Below are 19,838 nucleotides of genomic sequence, written 5' to 3'. Positions count from 1 at the left end.
CCTACAAACAATGATATTCACTGAATTGCCTCTGTTGAGTGACATAAACAAGCTAATAATCGTCTCCACTGCTCTGCCTTCTTCTCACCCCCCTCCTACCGTCACTCGTTATTTCCGTTTCTGAAAACGCCTACGGTAGATGATGCGCTGGGCACCTCCGTTATCCCTCCCTAGCATTCCCGAACTGCCTGAAAGCGATTCCACACCAAGCCCTCCCGACCAGGCGCAGCCATCACGAAAGGCCGCACGGGTAAACAAACGAGAAGAGAAAAAGAAAGAAGAAGATCCAAACCAGAAAACGGGACAAAAGAGCAGAGAATGATCCCCTCCCCCATTCGTCTTGCCGATAATACCCCCATCCCCCTTGACTGCATCTTTGGCCCTGTTGTATTTGCATCTTGATCTAGTCTACCTACCCAAAGATTACTAAAGCTGTTAGTTGAATGAATACATCATGTCTTTGCTTTTCTGAAGTGACCCCCTAATCCACTGTACCTCCTCTCCCAGTGATCTGGTGTTCAGCATGCTGACGGGCGGTCATGATTTATCCCCCTTTGGCACGAGTCTTTGAGCCCCGAATGATGGATATTGAGCATTTTGTCCTTGAAGCTGTGTGTTTTTGTTTTTGTTTTGTTTTTACAATTCCCATCCTTGTCTGCTTGTTGTCTGATATCTTTACTCATAATAACCATAGAGTGATCTGATAGCTGTCTGTCCATCATTCAATCGAGTGAAAGATAACCCCCTCTCCTCCCATTCCTCCTCCACCACACTCTCTCTCTCTCTCTTTCTTTGCCTATATTTGTACCTGCTGCTCTTTTGCGGTAAAGGATTTCTCATTTCCCTCTTTCTAAAGCTGTGTGTGTCTCAAAGTGCCTTTTTCTTTGCAGTTGCCTCTTCAACTTCTGGAGGAAGACGTATTTCAGAGCATCTGCCTTCCTGATTCTTGCTTTGTAGTGTTGTCTCTACTCTTCAAGTCCATCTCTTATGTCACTGTCAACATACATGTCACTTTGGTTGTCATTATTTAGTGTGAAAATGTTGTTGATTCCATTAAAGGCCATTAGAACTTCATTCAGGATTACTCTCTGACTCGCTCTCTCTCTCTCCCCCTCTACCTACCATCTCTTTATCTTTCTGTTGTTCTTGTAGGCCACAGATAGAGTTGAAATGAGATTGAATACACCGTTTCTATTAAATTTTGTTTATTGGAGACGATTTCTGTCCATTTATGTTCACAAGTCATGTACATGCCATCATACAAATTTCACTTACCTCCAGAAATTTCTTAGCTTAGGGGAGATGAATGGGGTCAGATGTGCTTGGACCCCGTTTACAGTGCGGGGCTGGGCCGGGCCACGGCAGAGCCGCGGCAGAGCCCAGCCTCAATTGCGGGGCCGAGCCCCGCAATTTTGTCCATTTACACTGCCGGGCTCGGCCGTGCTTTTAATTCAAACCTTTCAATATTTTGTCGTAGTGGCGCTCTGCTTGTAAACAAACGCAATTTGGTATAGTCTGGTTTTCAGACCCTTTGCCGACTGGATTCTGTTGCGACGAAGTCGCCATTTGGGCAAAGGCCTTTGCCGAAGGAAAAATCCTTTGCAGGACAAAACCACCTTAAACTATACTAGTTTTCGACGTTGAGGGGGTTAATATCCTGAATAGCGAAATAGTTCGAAAGAGGGTCTGGAAGCCAGACTAAATTTGGCCGCGCATTTGGCCCAGTTTGCGTTTACACTGAGAAAAGGCCTAGACCACCTCCAGAGCGCGTTTACACTGATATGAAGGCGGGCTCTGCCGCGGCTCTGCCGCGGCCGAGCCTCGCACTGTAAACGGAGTCTTAGTAGCAGATGCCCATGAAAATTCAGATACTTTTGGAAATGTAATCATACTCTAGCACAAGAATACTTTGAAGTTTTTTCAAGCAGTTTGAATATTTCAAGTGGCATTCATCGTTTCGCTTAAAATTTATGTAATTAGCTTTATCATGACCTCACTGTCTTTCTCATCTCCATTACTCCTCTTTCCCTCTTTCTCTCTCCTCTCTTTTCTCTTTTTATCCCGTTTCATACATTTTTTTTTCTTAATCTCTCTATATCTTTTGGTTCGTTCTTTGATTTCTGTTTTTTCCCCCTTTCTTGCTATGTGAGAGTGTAGCAGTTTTGTGATGTTTGGCATGACCATCATACAAGTTTCATGATTCAGCAATTAGCAATTCCTGAGTCACATCAGTATCTTTTTTTCTTCTGACTAAGGGTCATAAAGTGAAAGATTTTTTTTTTTCCACTGATACATCTGAATAGTGCATTTGATGTTGAATCATATTTGTTTCTCCTACTTTTATTTTCAGTAATCTTCATATTTGAGTACATGTATAGCAATAAGATGTTTACAGTCACTGAAAATATTAACAAAACAAAACAGAACGATAATGCAAAATGCAATTTTGATTTGAATGCACAGTTCAACTAATTACAATAAAAAAAGCTGAAAATAGGTTGCATAATTTTGATGCTATATTATGGTGATTATCATGCTTAGGTCAACACATGCACACACACACACATGCACACAAATATACAGCAACTACAACAAGAGCAACAATTTTTAGAGTACAATTTGTTGGCATATTTTGAAATTTTTCAACACTTCATAGGGTACTTCACCTGTGGACTCTGCCGAAAATACCCTCTTCAAAATGCCATGGATCCAGGGGTTTAAGAGGGTGATCAGAAGATTGATATCAGTGTAAACAGAATACCTGTATTGTCAAATTGGTGTTACGCTGCTGCCAGTTCCAATTGTTTGGAGGGAGGGAGGGGTACAGGCTCATTGTTTGGCAGAACCACACTTTTGTGGATGTTGCAGTCAAAACCTGTACCTCTTATCCAAACATTTGTGCACTTTATAGTACTTTTGAACAAGCACAAAAATATTGTTTCTAATCGCTCTGAGAGAATCAGTGTGTTTGTATGGTTGTTTTTTTTTTTCTTCACTTTGCATATTCCATTGTCTTGGTAGTAAGTGTTAGGAATTATCCTTAGAAATGCACTCATAAGCGGAATGCTCTGCACTAAATCTAGCACATGCTTGAGGCATACTTGCATGGTTCAGTGTATATACTGTGCATATAAAAGATTGCTGATGAAAAGCTGAGATGAAGTTTGGGGTGTTCTTTGACAAATTATGAGAGGTATTAAAGGGCATTTTCACCTGCAGGTGGGATTTAGTTATCCTACTATTGTCATGTGAATATTCCTTCAACCAAAACATTGCAGTCTTTATGTGCTAGCAGTATGTGTTAATGCAGCATCAACCATGCAGCAATTCTGCACTCTGGAGCAATGCACACTTATCTGGATGTTATTCCCCCAAAACTTTTGAAATGATATGCTAATGTCAAATTAAGACCTTGATGTTAGAAATGCAATTTTCGTGTATAAATGAGACCATATCAATGCATTGTTACATTATTCTAATAAACAGACTGAGATTTTGAGAGTTTTCACATCATGAGGTAGTAGTTTTATGATATAAATCTCCTCAGCTGTGTGAAAAAAAATAAAATATTGAAAAGAACTGTGCGGTGAAATGAAATTGGAGTTTACAAAAATTTTGACAGGCGGAGAAAGCATATCGTCCTATCTCTTGACATGGCTTCAGATATGGCATGTGCATTCAACATTAGACATTGTGTAATCTGTATACTCTTTTCTGCTTGTGTAAGTTTTGTTTCTTCACGAGAGTATTTTCTTATAACCATTTTACCATTATCAATCACTGCTGTTGAAGTATTTCATGCCATGAAACTAGTCAATCTTTAGTGTGAGTTCTTGACAAATTTGTTGAGAATCCACAGAATGGAGACCCCTTGCTTTCTAAAAAAAAAAAAAAAAATCTATCATTCTATCATTTCATTATGTGTTCTCATGTGGATGGGTTTATATATACAATTCATCATAACATGATTTTTGTTGTGTGTGTATGTATGCGTATGTTGTAATCAAATGTCACATACCATTCACCACAAATGCTGTGAAGTTCATTCCAAGAGTGGAGCTTGCAGTTGTTGTGTTTTTTTTTTAATTGTCATTAATTCATCTTGATATTTGCCGAGGAGTGTGCACTTTGCATGTAATGTAAAAAATCATCAGGACAAAGTAGACTAGTGTAAGGGCATGGCAGCAGATTTCAGCTTGTCTTTAGAATTCCAAACATTCTGTAGAACGTTTAGTTGTGTTTCATCAGAAATGTTCGTTAACATATATATTGATTGGAATTTAGGCGATTAATGCTGCAAAGATATTGTGGCATCACAGGTGTGTTTAACATTAAAAGTTCTGAACAGAGTTCATCTCTGTTTGATATGTGACTCTCATTCAAACAAATTGCTGGAATATTTTTCATTTGAAAGTTATGATTGCTGTGTAGAATATTCAAATCTCCATGGGGCAAAGTGCACTTTGTTTTTCATGTGCAATGAATACACTCAACTGTCTAGGATTCAGCCTTTTCTAAAAACTATTACAGATAGTAGTTACATGGGCTGATGTGTCAGTGACTGTGTGTTTCACATTACCTTTGGTTTGACTGATGAATTTTTCCAAAGAAAATGTAATCTCATAGATACATACATGTAATATGTATGTTGTTATCATTCAGCATTAAAGGGTGTGTAAAGTTCTGGTTGAGGTGAGGATTTAGCTTCTAACGTTTTGCGAGATATTCGGAAACCACTCTATGAGATGTCAAAGAGCATGCAATTCTAAGGGGTATCAAAAGTTTATTTGATGAAAATCGGTTTTAAAATGGCTGAGATATCTAAAAAGAAGGTGAAACAAAGAGATCCTAATAAAAGGCGTGGCCTGTCGCCTTTTATTATTATCATTTTTTTGAATATCTCAGCCATTTGAAAACCAATTTTCATCAAACAAACGTTGAATCCTTCTTAAAATTACATGCTCTTTCATATTTCATAAGAGGTTTCTCATTATCTCACTTAGGAATGTTCAAAACATGAATCCCCACCTCAGCCAGTACTGTACAGTCCCTTGAAGCAGCTTTCAGTGAATTCCACCTCTCATGCTTAGAACCAAAATGTTTGTCCACATTGTAAAAGCTTGATAGAATATTTCATCCTTTGTTTCCATCTTCGTCATCACTCTGTTTTACCCTTTCTCCCTCTTCCCTGCCCCGCCCCGCCCCCCTCCCCGAGCAGACGGAGATGACGATAGTGACCACGGTGCCCGGTGACCAGCCGCCCAAGTACGGCAGCCCCGACGCCATGAATGCCCCCCTCCTCCAGCGCCAGAGGTCAACCACCAAAGACTTGTCCCAGATGTTGGCGTCGGACGAGCAGTTCAGTGATCTCAGCCCTCGTAGTATGCGGAGACTACTCAACATTGTCTCCATTACAGGTGAGAAGGGCGCCCCCCTCCCCTTTAGGTTCCTTTCTCTAAGGGCAGCAAAACACACACACGCACGCACACGCACTCGCACACAAAAGCCGAGTCGATTATCATTTCACTTCGATTAAGATCACCAGAGCCATCAAGTCTTTCATGATTCTAGAGGAAGCCCCCCAGAAATGTAAATATTGGTTTCAAGTATGCCACATTTTTCAGACAAAGTACAATTGAATATTTGATGTCATTATGCCAGTCACATGCCCATGACTATTTGGGATCATGCAAGTGTAAAAAAAGAAAAAGAAAAAGAAAATCTTTGGGGACAACTTTCTGACAATATCTCATCAAACTTTGTTCTTTCCACCAAAATGCTGTTTGGTGAGATTCAAAGTTCACCTCTTACTGTGATTCCAAGTTCACCTCTTTCAATGTATACGTCATTGAGGATGAAATCATGCCTAGAATAATCACATTACCCTCACACCATCAGAAGGAATTTACTTACTCCAAATGAGTGCTGACTGACGAGGTCAGCCACTTTGCGTGTGCTGGAACGTCTACTTGTGATGTCCATCTGGCGATGTACATATCTTTCTTCTGCAGGGAGGCTGCTGAGAGCGAACAACATCCCATTCAAGTGGCAGACCCTGGCCCACTGGATCAACCTGACAGAGAGGTGGCCCTACCGCACCTCTCGCCTCATCGTTTACTACCAGGAGAATGAGGAGCACATCGAAGACGACGTGACGCTCAAGCTCCTCTGCGACAGGTGAGAGTTTTCTCTTTCATCCTTTCCTGTAGGGGTGGTGAGGTGGTGAGGTTGGTAGCACATTTGCCTTGCAAACAAATGGCTTGGATTTGAGTCTTATCGTGTCAAACTAAGCAATGGTGTGTGTTATCATACCATCCCCTTTATAAAGAGGCATAAACAGTGTACCCCCTGGGATAGGACATTAAATGGAGGACCTGTGTATGAAATCGTCACAACTCCTGCATGTTAAACATCCTGTGTTACTTCATCACAAAGAGCAGGGTGTGAATCCAGCAATATGGTCCGTCTCGCACAACTACATGTACAGTGTACGCTCGAAAGCAGGCGAATGATGCTAATCCCTCATGGTTTGCCCCAGGTGACCAGCAATAGTCAGCAAACAGTATCACCCAGGCACATCGCCCAGGCACAGATGAAGAGGGTCCTTTTTTGTGTGGATGTGATGAAATCGGGACTTCTGGTATCCATGGAAACCAAAAGGGCAATTCCGCAGTTGGGTGGACACGACATGGATAAAAGAAATGTGCCTCTTTATATTACTCTTTAATTTAGGTATCAACTAATGCCATGGATGTTCACCACTTGTTAAGGTCTTTCAAATTCAGTAGATTTTATTTTTCTTATTGATTGGTTTTGCGAGATCTAAAACCATCATTAAAAATGTACATGTGGGACTGGGGACGTTGAAATTCACTTAAATGCAAATTACAGTGGGTTCCTTTGAAAATTTTTCCTCAAAGTTTTGCTAAGGGGTAAAAGATGAATACAATTAAAAACTCTAATATTTATTGGATTGTATTCATTCTGTTCTATATCATAAACCTGGGAAGGATGAACGTGTTTTTAACATGATTTTGACTTGAAATGAATAAATGGTGATTAAGTAGTAAAAAAAAATGTCTAAATTTGTTTAAATGTAACGTTACTAACCGCGGAATTGCTCAAAAGCAGAGATAGCACGTCTTTTATGAAGTACATGTCTTGGAGGCTTTTGTCAAACTTGATGATACAGGAGAAGGCGTCATAGTGTCTATTTGTTTCTAGTTCCCCTCTCTAACAGGACCATCCAAGCCCTAACGTGTTCCCCATCTAATCATTCTCATCCTCCCAGGATCGCCGAGGATCTCCAAAGTCTCCACGAGTTGGACACTCTGGCCGAGATGGACCAGGACCACCGAAGCTTCATGGTCTGCCTGGCTCGCCACGCCCCTCAGCTGGCTGCTGGCGACATCCGCAACTTCCTCTCTTGCACCTGTAACCTGGACCCTCAGCTCAGGAAACAGATCCGAGGTAAACTGAGACCCTCCTGGTGGCTCTTGCAACCACGGGTTTGGCATCCCATTCATTTGAAGGAGGAAGATTGCCATTTCTATGATCATGACAAATTGTCACTGGATAGAATGGTGTAATGTTTTTAATCTTTGTAGTATGGCACCTTCAATTTTTAACACATCACATTAGGGGATATTTTCTCTTGATATTAATCACATGATAGAGAGCAATGTTTAGAAGGATCTAAACATTTTATAGCCCTCAAAAGAAATTAATTGGATATCAATTGTTCTTTGTCCAGATCAGGTAAGCCTTGTTGAAAGTGATAACCCTATTCTGCATCCTTTATTATTTTTGTTGTATATTTCTTTTTGCTGCATTTTATCTCACAGTGGCGTTTTATTAGAAAATGTGAAAGTACAGCTCTTACTTTAAACAGAAAAAGCCAGCAAGAAACGACTAATGAATCCCTTTGATTTCTCTAGCACAATACTTTTGGCATCGTTTGGTGGCCTCAGATACAGTATCTAATTTAGTTGGTGAAGTTTTAAGCCTTGTCAAGCATATCTCAGTCCATGAATCACATGAAGATTAAGAACATTACTACCACCTAAAAAGGGGATATTTATTCCCCCCCCCCCCCCAAAAAAAAGGAAGTGATCCTTATGTTAACATATTAATGAATCACCAACATTAGCATTACAAAATTCTTTGTGTAGAGAGGGAGTGCAGCTCCTCATATTCACTCTTTCCATTTTGCCGTGGATGACTATGTCAGACTCTATGGACAATGCCGATTCCGCAGGAGTGCTACCCAACATCGGCAGCATCGCCAGACCACAAAGCCTCGGCCACGCCTTCCCCACCATCTCATCCAGGGCCTCCGTCTACTCCTCCATCAGTGACACGCCCTCTAGACTCAACTACCAGATGATGGCGTCCAACCCCTTCATGAAGAAGGTACGGCAATGCATAGATTCGTAGTTGTGAAGTACCGTGTGCTGCTGTCTAATTGTGTGAGTGTGTGTGTGTGTGTGTGTGTGTGTGTGTGTGTGTGTGTGTGTGTGTGTGTGTGTGTGCATGGTGTATGTGACTTTGTCAGATAGCTTTTGACTCTTGGTATGAGTGTGATTGTGTGATCGGGTTATTCCTGTGCATCTTAAAGCTCTATGATCTGTTCAGCATGGAGAAATTAGAGCAAAACATTGGTATTCTTACATTCAACCCTGCCGTCCCAAGTCATAACTACCTTTGTGACTGGTATATCATGTGGAAAGGAGGAGAGTGGGCCGTAGGTATGAAAGTTTCACAACGAACAGAGATTTTAAGAATTATCAAAGTCTCTTGACAAACTTTCAATTCAATGAAAATCAATTCAGTTCAGTTCAATTCAATTCAATTCAATTCAATTCAATTCAATTCAAATCATTTCAATTCAATTCAATTCAATTCACACATACTTTATTTCCATCAATAAAGGGAAATTCATAATAAAAGGGGATACATTTATCAATTCAATTTGAAAGCCCAAATTATTAAGTATGATACAAAATATATGTACAAATGATAATGTAAGAAAAAAGAGCAATGCACACTTTGCAAATGTAACAAAAACAAATAAATGTGGCAATGGAAGAGAGTGATCCACTTGAACTTATTTCCTGCTCCTCACACAGATTCTCCAGAGTCCTGGGAATGCACCAAGTCCTGGTATTCTCACTGTCAAGGATGTCTGCGACAGATTGCTCAGTCTAGACGGCATCGACAAGCACTCCATTCCTCGCTACCAGACACGCATCGCTGAGCACAACATCAACGGCCCCGTCCTCCTCCAGTGTGACCTGGACGAGCTCAAGATTGTCCTGGACATGACCTTTGGTGACTGGCAGCTCTTCAAAGCCATGGTGCTCCAGATGAGGGGTCAGGCTCTGAGTGCTGCGGCCACGCCTCACAGCCCCAGCCAGGCCAGCAGCGACCCCTTGCAGATGGAGGGGGAGGAGGAGGAGACGGCCAAGACTGAGGAAGAGCCGGTGGACCCGGCCAATGACTATCTCAACCTGAGCTACGAGGAGCTGCGGAAGAACTCGCAGATGTCCTCGCAGCGTTCGTCCATCCACAACTCACACATGTCGCTGGGCACGATGCGCAGCGAGTCCTCCCACGTTGACACCTCCAGTGGGGAGAACACACCCGCAAGGAAGCGCGCCGGCAGTCACAAGCACTCCACGTCCACGAGTCTTGCGGGTATGTTGGTCAGCATGGACAGCGGCACCGAACAGAGCAATAAACCTACTCAGGACGGCACCCCCCAGGCCATCCCTGGAGCAGTCCCCCCTGGGGTGGTGGCTGCAGCCAACACCCGCATCGTTCCTGTGACGACAATGGCCAAGAGTACAGCCAGCGTGGGGACCAGCACGGGGCAGACCACAGTAGCCGCCGTGCATCCGGGCAACGGCAAGAAGCCCAGCGATGGGGGTAGGGAGAAAGAAGGCAGCGTTAGCAGCTCCTCTGAGAGCAACACGGATATCACTGCCTTGAGGAGAGACAGTAGGGGGGACATTTCAGAAGATGAACCCACGCCCACCCCGGAAGATCCTAAGCCAGACTCAAGGACTAAGCAGCACCTCTTCACGGGGGCTGGGGATAAGGCTAAGCGTAAGTTACAGCGGCAGGTGGAGGAGGATACGGAGAGTAGTCCATTGTTGGGAAGCAAAGATGAGGCAGATGGCAAAGAGTCCAAGGAATGCAAAGCGAAGAGCAAAGTAAAAGAGAAACTTTCGAATGGCAGTGTGAGTGAGATGGAAGCTATGTTAACAGAGAGTAGCGAGAGTCCCCTGCATCTATCCAGCTTGGTGTCAGCCGAAGAGACAAGTAGCAGTGAGCAGGGCTCACGCCCACAGCCAGAGCAGGAGGACCGCTACCAGATCAGCCCCACCCTCAAGGAGCAGGTGACGCGAGACGTGAATCGCATGTTTGACAACATCCAGACCGAGATCACGAGTCGCGGTAAGGAGGGCCAACCTTCGGTGATCACTAGCCCCACCCTGGGTCGGGTTCGGGCGGTACGCACTCCCATCAAAGGGGAGCAGGAGACGCACGGCCTGTCGCTGCTCGCAAGCTACTCCACCTTTATACCGCCAGTACGCGAATTGGACAGTGTTCCGGAGTCCCACGTGGCCAGCTCCCAGTCAGTGTCTTCTGTGGGCCGGGCACGCAGGCCAGGCGTGACAGGGGGAAGTCCCATCAAACATTCGCAGTCGGTAGGGGCCTTGCCCGCCCCTTCGTCCATCGGCAACACAGACTCGTTCAGCCGCTTTTCAGACACGGGGGCTGGCCTCCACGACACCAAGCGGACCCTAGACCAAAGCTTCGACGAGTTCATCAAGTTGTCGCTGGGCGAGCAGCGTAAGCGACGCCACCAAATACACACACAGCTGTCGTTTGAGAACGAACGGAAGCCGAGCAGTGGGCAGCAGCGGATGAACCCCAATGTTTTGCTCAGGAGATCAGCACCCGTTCTCAACCCCATTAGCCGATCTCCCGAACATAGCATTGACATTGACGATGACAAGGAGAGCACAAAGGTAGAAGAGGGGCACTCAGTGGTGTAACACAGTACCTCTCTCTCCTCCCCATCATGTCAAACTCTATGGTTCTCTTAGTACTGCTTCTAATTAGCATGTTAATCTTGCCAAAGCATTGTGGGCTTCACCGAAGACTCCCTCACATAACAAATTTGATTTGTTCAACATTGTTGTGATTAGCAGAATTTAGATATATCTTATAGTAAGAAATATGATTATTGTTCATTCTACTTGAGATACAAATCAAGAAGAGGAATATATGAATATGAATATATATATAAATATAAGTATATATATTTGAGAGTGACGTGGTGTCACTTTTTCTACCCAAGATGCAAATAATTGCATTTTTAGACAAGTTTGCTGTGCAAATATTTTTGCAACAGATTGAGTCAAATACTCAAGACTTTCCAAGTGGCTGGAAGGTCAAGTAGCATTGGTAGGAAAGAATGTTCATACTGTCATACTTATACGATGTTTTCTCAACTGGAATATATAATCTGGATCCAAGAAACTTTCCCACAATCCTTTGTATGTCAATGTTTTTCATGCATTGCTCAAGAAATGTGCTCACTTCTATGAATTGCATAGATCATGGAGGTCTTTTACAAGCCGCGAAGTTTCTGTGGTAGTGATACGAACACATGACACTGTAAAGTCAGGGCTGACTGATGCCTGTACGTGAGGATTTAATGGCATTTTGTGTGTTCACGCGAGATGACTGTTTTTGGCAAACTTTTTTGTCTGGTTAATACCCAAAGCGATCTCTCTAGCTCTCGCTCTCTCCCAATCTGTCAATTCCTAGCAGTCAGTGTTCCGTGTGAGCCTCAGCCCACTTTCTGTGTCTTTCTGACCTTATTCTGTCCACCCTCATTTCCGCTCATAATTTTGTGTCATCACACAATTTCTTAATTTTGTTCTTTGCACTAATTGCAATATCACAAAAGGTCCAGTTCCACTTACAATTATTTGTACATGCTCTTCCACTTTAAATGACCACGAGAAAGATAAGACACCACAAAATTATCCAGACAGCTCTTGACCTGAAACGATGTTACTTGGCTGATCCTTGGCTCATTCAAAAGCCAGTCTAACAAAAATTGATTTCATCTGGATCGCACATGGCTTACTGAGCAAATCTAACCAGCAGCTTCCAGGCAAAGCTCTGAGGTTGCATTTTTGCGTATAGAACTGATGGAAGCTGACATAAGTTCTCAAAAAACTGTACCTGTGGCAACTAGATCTTAAGTGCCGAGTGTGTTTGACGATTTGCTGAAGAAGCTAGTGATATTAGCAAGCCATGATTTTGTGTGACATTTTCTTTTTTTTTAATATATATATATATATTTCTTGATTTATTTCATTGATTGATTGATTAATGCTGACAGCACAAATATATTTGATTGGTAGGACATCTCAGTACTCAGGTGGTCTGATTCATGCCAATGATTTACTTAAAGAATGAGAGACGGATAACTCGCTAACGTCATTTTAGAAAGAAGAAACCGGGAGTGGTGTTTCGTTCTGAAAGTTACACATGTGGTCTTTCTGTCCATAATTTTTTTGTATTTTATGTATTTTGCCCACAAATCGAACAATTTTTTACTCTTTTTTTTTTTGCATAATGTGTATAGGATGCATCAATGGAAAGGGAGAATTGTTGAAGATAGAGGTAGACAGACGTTATCTCTTACTTGTGAAAGAGGATGATGCAATTTTTCCAGCCACTCTGCTACTATTATGCCACTCTCTGGTATCAAACACCCACCGGTAGAGGAAAGGGTATGAGAGTAAAACCAGCGTAATTCAGCATATTATCTACCGCTGGTTTTTCCCTTCCCGCAGGAGTCCCTTAAACTGTAAATCACTTTTTCTTTCTGCTCCACTTCAGGCCTATCTCTTTCTATGTTGAATGTGCTTTCAGCTTCTTTTTGTTTTCATCGTGGCCAAGTTCTGTCGTCATTCTTTGCCACTGAAATTTTCGATTATTTCACTTACGCTTTTTCGCGCGAGTCTAGTGTTGGCATGCAGTCTTTGTTCTGCTTCTGTACTTACGCTCAAGTACTGCACCCATATGAAAATGTCATTGAGTCAAAGCAGCTTGATGTAGGTAAGCAGTGTTTGTGTGAATAAACTTGTGTGAGTGTGTTCATTTGTTTGGAGTGTGTGATTTTGTGAGGTAATTTTTTTTTTTTTTTTTTTTTCTAAATGAAAGCTGATGTAAAGTATCCATGACTTGACTATTGGTTTTGCATGTTAGCAAAATTGTCGTTAGGACCCCTTCCATTTCCCAGAGACGTACGTGAGTTGAGTGACTGCCTGCCGTGTATACTGGTCCCTTGTGACCATGGCAATATGTATAGCTTCATTTTGTGCCAAGTACTGTAGCTGGAATCTCTGTTTCCCACCTTAGTCCTGTAATCATTTTTTTTTTGTGTGTATACTTACATGTTTGATGGAAATGCTAATCTCTGTCATGCTTGTGAGAATCCTAGCGTAGCCTAGTTTGTGCAATAAGTACATGTACGTTGTAGATTTCATCCCGGATGCTCCCAAGTCTCGCGATTTAACCAAAGAGATCTAGATGGGCTCGTTGTCGGAACCCATACTGAAGTATGACCTACCTAATGTACTGTGACAGGGGTTTGCTAGTACCTACGTACATTTACCTGTATCAAATTCTGAGAATCATATTTTGATAAGAGTGGTAATGCGGTTCTTGTGTGAGGCATGGCTGCTCTTAAAAGAAGACTTATTCTTATGAAAAACGTTTTTATGATGTTACTTTTTTTTTTCTTCTGAAAGTGAGTGGAAATGTATTTTCGTGTTGAATTTGAACAGTATATGCTATATTACACAAATATGAATGAAAAAATTCATAGGTTTCATTGAAAGTTAGAAAGAATTGATGTTTGTGTGTGCATTCTTTTTCTTTTTTATGAAAGACATTCTATATTGATGATAGTGCTGAGAACGATTCCATTATTTTTTAGATTTTGGCATTTAGTGATTTACTTACGAATTTATATCCATGTCCCTTGTACTGTGTACATGTACTTATGAATATATGTACTGAGTTCTTCCCTCCATGTGCAACCAGGAGAAGAATGGTTACCAGTTGGTGTGAAAGTAAGAAATGTGCAAATGAGAGATGCTAGGACGTTGTGATACAGTTTGTCACTGCACTTTACCAGAGGTGGTACGACAAGCAACCGTGCCAGAAGGGTCGTTTGTCTATTGTGTGTGTCTGTGCGTGGTGCTGAACTACTGATGGATCTATGATATGTATGTGTGTATATATATATATATATATATATATATATATATATATATATATATATATATATAGATAGATATAGATATATATATAGATATATATATATATATTCCTCTCTCTCTCTCTCTGTCTATCTCTGTTCTGTTTCTTGAGAAGAAATGGAGGATTGAAGTCAAATTTATGCCAGGACATTGAAGTTTGGAAAAAAAATAAGATGAGAAAGGAATGAAGGGTGCTTCATGTATTCATTGTTTATAGCAATCAGCATGATTGTAGACCAGTTTAAAATTACCTGTTACCGTGAAATTCAGCTTACCTCAGTCACCGCCCAGGGAGCCACTGCCATATAGATATAATCTGTCCTAGTCAGCCATAGTCCAAGTTGGAAAAACATGATAGAAAAACCAAAAAAACAAACAAGAACAACAAAGAAAGAAAAGAAAAGAAAAGAATAGGAGCAAATTTTGTCTGTGCTTCCCTTATACAGTGATTTCCATGTTTCCATGACTACGGTCAATTTCTGATGGCATGGGGTGACTCCCATTCGTAGAAGCATTATATGCTTGGTGTGTGTGTGTGTGTGTTTGTATGTTTGTGCAGGTGGTGATACGTGCACATATTTTCCCCATTGCCTTTGCTACAGAATGAGGTAAAGCAAATTTCACAGCAAGATGCTGTGCATCTAAACATGTGGTTCCCTTGTTACCATGGAGATAACCTGTGGGATTGTTGGGAAGCGAGTAGTACTCTTGTTTCTTTTTACGCATTACCGGTATCATGAAGTTGTCAGATGTCTTTTTGGCAAAAAAAAACAAAAACAAAAAGCAAAACATGTCTGTACAATATGATATATGTGACGTTTTGTGCCCTTTATGATTCCTATCTGCTCCACCGCTGATGAAAACTGTCTACACAATACAGTAGAGAAACCTGTTCAGATAGGGCTTTTGATACCCTAGATGTTTTTCAACGACCTTGGTGATACACGAGAAGAAAATATATCCATAGCCACTAAGCAATTAGAGTTGCACAGTTTCCGAGATGTATTCATTATCGTGAATGCCTCATTTCCTTTTTTAAGTGCATAAAGTAGTTTTGAGCAGCTGTTATCGTGTACCAGAATTAACTGTATTTTTATTGAAGTGTTGTACGTACTCTGAACTTGTGTTTATTTGAATGCGCTGGTCTGTATTTGGTCGTGCACAAAGATGAGCCATATCTAGTAACATTGTTGGGTTTTTTTCACAGAGGATACTGACCACTTCATTTAAAGAATTTGGGTTCTATAATGTTTTGTCAAGAGCACAGGTAGCTGATAGATTCAGGATGAACTCATTCGGAATGAGGTGCGTGTTCTTGCAGGAAGACATGTGGTCATACTGATCAAAATGTAGGATGGAAATATTTCTTTGGTCATTTTCTAACCATATCCTGTCCGACTTATGCTGACAGACTTCAATAGTTTTATCACTCATTTTGTAACTCCGATTAAGGAGTGGCAGTGTAGCTAGGAAAAGATATTTTTGATGTTGTAACTAATTTATTGTAGGTAGCGCTCTCGTCTGCATTGTGAATCATTTATCTGTGGGAGAGATGAAACTGTGTGCGTGTTTCAATGAAATGTATCTTCAGTGATTGCTACAAGATCTTTCCCTGTGTTCATGTGAATGTCTGGGTTCAAGACTAGTTCATCACAATTTTACAATATAGCATGTTTTGCGTAGAAATCCTCCCTCCCCGTTTTGTTTCTTGGTTCCTCCCGGTACACTTGCAAAACATGGAAGCCGCGGAGTAAGAATAGTTATATAACCCAGCTAGCCTCACCTGACTGAGGCAAAATGAGCTCATTCACATGGAAGCTGTCAGGTTCGACTCCTCTGTGTGTGTGTTTGTTGGAGTGTGTGTGTCTGTGAGTGTGTGTTTGTTAGGCAAATTGTGTGTTTTAAATCTGTGAGTGCCAACACTCGAATTGCAAACTTGTCACAGGAGGAGCAAGGCAGCACCAAGATTCTCTGATGAAGCAAAAAGGTGCTCCGTTTTCCTACGGAAGACTAAAATATCAGCTTCTTGCTTTTTGTGTTTTATATTTATTTGTATATTTTGCAGAGAGGGATACAAAAAGGAAAAAAACAACTGGATAATTGAAAAGTAAACACACTCCTTGTATTGTGTAGTGTTTACCCTGTCCATGCAGGTTTGTGCTCTTACTGAAATAGATATTTTTTCTGTGACACTCATATTTTGTCCTCATATTCTCATTTTGCCACAAATCAGATAGATGTCATTGTTGTAGCTATCTTGTACATGGATAGATTTTTAGTGACCCTTTTGGAACTTAGTCTGGTATCTCTCTCATGAAGTCGAACCACAATGTACAGTATTAAAGATGGTTGGGAGAAGTATGAAGAAAAAAAAAAGAGAATGTCAACATTTCTTTGTGTACCATGTCCAATTCAGATTTACAACCTCATGCCATGTGTTGGAACTATTTGACAAAAATGATGATTAAAAAAAAAAATATGTATAATGGCTCTCAGAATATGAGGGCAACCAAATGACAATGTTGTCTTACTTTCAGTGCCTCTATTCTATTTTACAAGTGATGTTAGTGTGTGTGTGCGTGTGTGTGTCAAATTTATGGAATCACAAATCCAGTAAGAAACGATGCAGGAACTTCATTTTTAAGGGTGATATAACAGATCAAAATTTAATACACATATACATCCTTATGAACGAAAAAAAAAATCCATTTGAAGTACATTGTATATACAAGCCAAATCAAAAGACTTGTCCATGAACAATCTAATCATAAATTTATCATTATTGCATATCAAAAGTATGTATGTACAGAGGTAATGCATATGAAATTTTGTATGATTTCTTAAGTCAAATTCTTAAAGGCAATCTTCCTGGATTAGTACAGAGGATCCTAGTTACAATGAGGACCTAAAAATCATGACAATTACCTAGCGTTATCACGTTTCTCACTACGTCAGGATACAAAAACATAGAAACATTAAGACGTGGGACTTGCAAAATCACCTTGTTATATTAAGAGGGTTTTGCTGTCCAACCTCTTTATAATGAGGTTCCGCTGTACAGACGAACCCTGTCATAACAAACATGGATACAATGCAATTTCATGGGACTGAGAGGATTTAACTGGTAGCATTGCTGTCATTTCAATGTTTTACCTTATACATTGTACAACATTTTGTTACACAGGACAACCCCAATAAAATGAGGTTGCTGGTACCTCAGACAAATACTAAAAAAGAAGCCAGCTATTAAAATACGATATTATTGAAAATCCAGACCAATGAATTCATTAAAACCTGTACCTTATTGTAAGCAAACTCAGTGTAATAGGTTTTCCCTGTGACAGGAAAATTCATGCACTTCCACCTACAGTGCACTCCCGTTATAACAAACACAATTATAACAAAATTCCTGTTACAAGGAAGCAAAAATTCAGGCCCCAACATTTTCCACTCTATGTATTGTCATTGTTTACTTGATTTGTTACACGTACATGTATAACGAAATTTCAATATAACGAAAGAAAACTGCCGGTCCAGAGGACTTATTCATAATGGGAGTCTACTGTATCTTGCTATAACGGGGTTCACCTTTACAATAAATCAGGATGACCATATGTGAAGGAAGGGTAAAAGGTCATATTTCTCACTGGCAACAAATGATGACAGCATGCTTATCTTATGCCATGATGATGATTACGACATTGCGGCTCTACAGCAATGGCTTGGCAGCACGACTATGATAACAACATGATTAAAAGATATGCCTAAAGTACAATAACCAGTTACAGCTTCTCACTCCTATCACAATCATTAAATCAATGAGTGATCATACAGCTGCATTTGACACATATAGAAAGTTTCTACTAAAATAGAATAGTAATACAATGTATATTTACTTTCACTATTTCATAACATTTTGATTTGGCGTGCCGTCATCTTCAGTCATTTGTGACTGGCTACTGAAGTTGTACACCAGTGCTGATCTGTCATATCTGGATTTGTACTTTAAAAGAATCCTTGATATTCGAACAACAAGCACCCCTAACAGCCTGGCAAGACAGCTCTATATACGAAATTACAGACATATTTAAGTCACAGTGTCAGTCATTTACAATATACATTTACTTCCATCTGATATTCTTCCCTCAAAAAGTATACAAATAATACACATCAGTGAGGGTATCAGTAAAATTACCCACACAAGGTACCTCTCGAACAGTCTAACATACCGAAGGCAACAGCCAAAGTTGTTTGGACTGTTTCGAAGGTACTGAATGCAAGTAACTACACTAATGGCTGAACAAAATTATGTGCATTTTTGTTTTATAAAATGATAAAGTCGATCCTGGTAATTTGATAAATTCTGCATTGCAAGAGCCATTTCTGCACGTAAACAAGATGGTGAAATCCCACCTGTCCAAGTAGGCCTACCACGCTCAATGAATGAACAAGAGATATGATACATGCATCTCTGAGTGGTCTTTAGTACCGCTCATAACTAAGAACTTCTGCCCACTGGGCAATGTTAGGCAAAATGAAAGACTGGTCACGTGATTGCTGTCAGCTAATCATTTGATTAGGATCCATATCACCATTCTATATTAAACATCTTCCAGTACAATGCATGGTATAAGTTATTGACTTCCTTTCCTCCAAGATATACAGAAGATTAACGTAGACATCATTACACTACTGATTTTCAACAGTCCATCATCATTGTCATATGAAGATTATGTTGGAATGTTGAGTAGTTTCATAAGTATTTCCCACAAATACATAAGGCTAGTTTTTAAGTATACTTTACAATACATAATATTACAATTCCAGCTTAAAATCTCACAGCTAATCATGAGGATTTATGGAAAATCAAGATTAATGCCCAAAGCTTATACACATTTCTAAAATTGGTCATTGAGTAATTTGTGTTACATGTAGGGCAGGATGTTGGATCAAATTTATGGTGAAAGTCTTAATAAATCTGAACATTATCCACAGAAAATACAAATTTTGCTGTAAAAAACAAACAAACAAACAAGCAAATTTGATATTGGTTAGGTTTTCAGCAGACTAAGCATTACTAAAAAAAAGTTACTACATCATATTTCAAAATAAAATGGAATAGTAACATGAAATATTTGTTGCATATACACAGATCTAACTGGTCTTCTCTCTATCATAGCAAAACATTCCATAACATTCCATATTTCTTGGCTACTTTGACATTCTGTATTGACATCAGGGGCTGGGAGATGTAAAATTCAATGTACAGTCTAAAAAATGGAGGGCATCCTGCATGTCAGATTTCTAAGAAGTCCCACTTTTAAAGGGACGATTACACTCCATTGCGCTCTAACAAGAAATTTGGCAAGACCTGGAACAGGCATATTAGACTTTGACAAAAATAAAAGACTTCTCATCTAAAAGTGCAAAAGTACCACATCTACTAATCAAGGAAAAAAGATGAGCATATATATGCATACTGTA

The 19,838-nt window shown here is 40.4% G+C and overlaps 1 protein-coding gene across 1 annotated transcript in view; it reads left to right on the top strand.

Annotated features, from left to right (window-relative positions):
- The window catches only part of LOC139722278 (uncharacterized), a 91,632-nt gene extending 77,793 nt beyond the window's left edge, over window positions 1-13,839 (top strand). The window contains exons 18-22 of the mRNA XM_071633587.1: window positions 5,219-5,417; window positions 6,012-6,177; window positions 7,292-7,470; window positions 8,231-8,412; window positions 9,129-13,839. Of these exons, the coding sequence (XP_071489688.1) occupies window positions 5,219-5,417; window positions 6,012-6,177; window positions 7,292-7,470; window positions 8,231-8,412; window positions 9,129-11,063 (2,661 nt within the window). The 3' untranslated portion in view covers window positions 11,064-13,839. The remainder of the gene's footprint in view (window positions 1-5,218; window positions 5,418-6,011; window positions 6,178-7,291; window positions 7,471-8,230; window positions 8,413-9,128) is intronic.
- Window positions 13,840-19,838: the final 5,999 nt, after the last annotated feature.

The sequence above is a fragment of the Diadema antillarum genome, unplaced genomic scaffold (genome assembly GCF_040938485.1).
Source record: "Diadema antillarum isolate AM-2024a unplaced genomic scaffold, OU_Dant_1.0 scf00000162, whole genome shotgun sequence".
In the NCBI taxonomy this organism is placed as follows: domain Eukaryota; kingdom Metazoa; phylum Echinodermata; class Echinoidea; order Diadematoida; family Diadematidae; genus Diadema; species Diadema antillarum.
The sequence above is the reverse complement of the archived record's forward strand: the minus strand, read 5'-3'. Positions and strand labels throughout refer to the sequence as shown.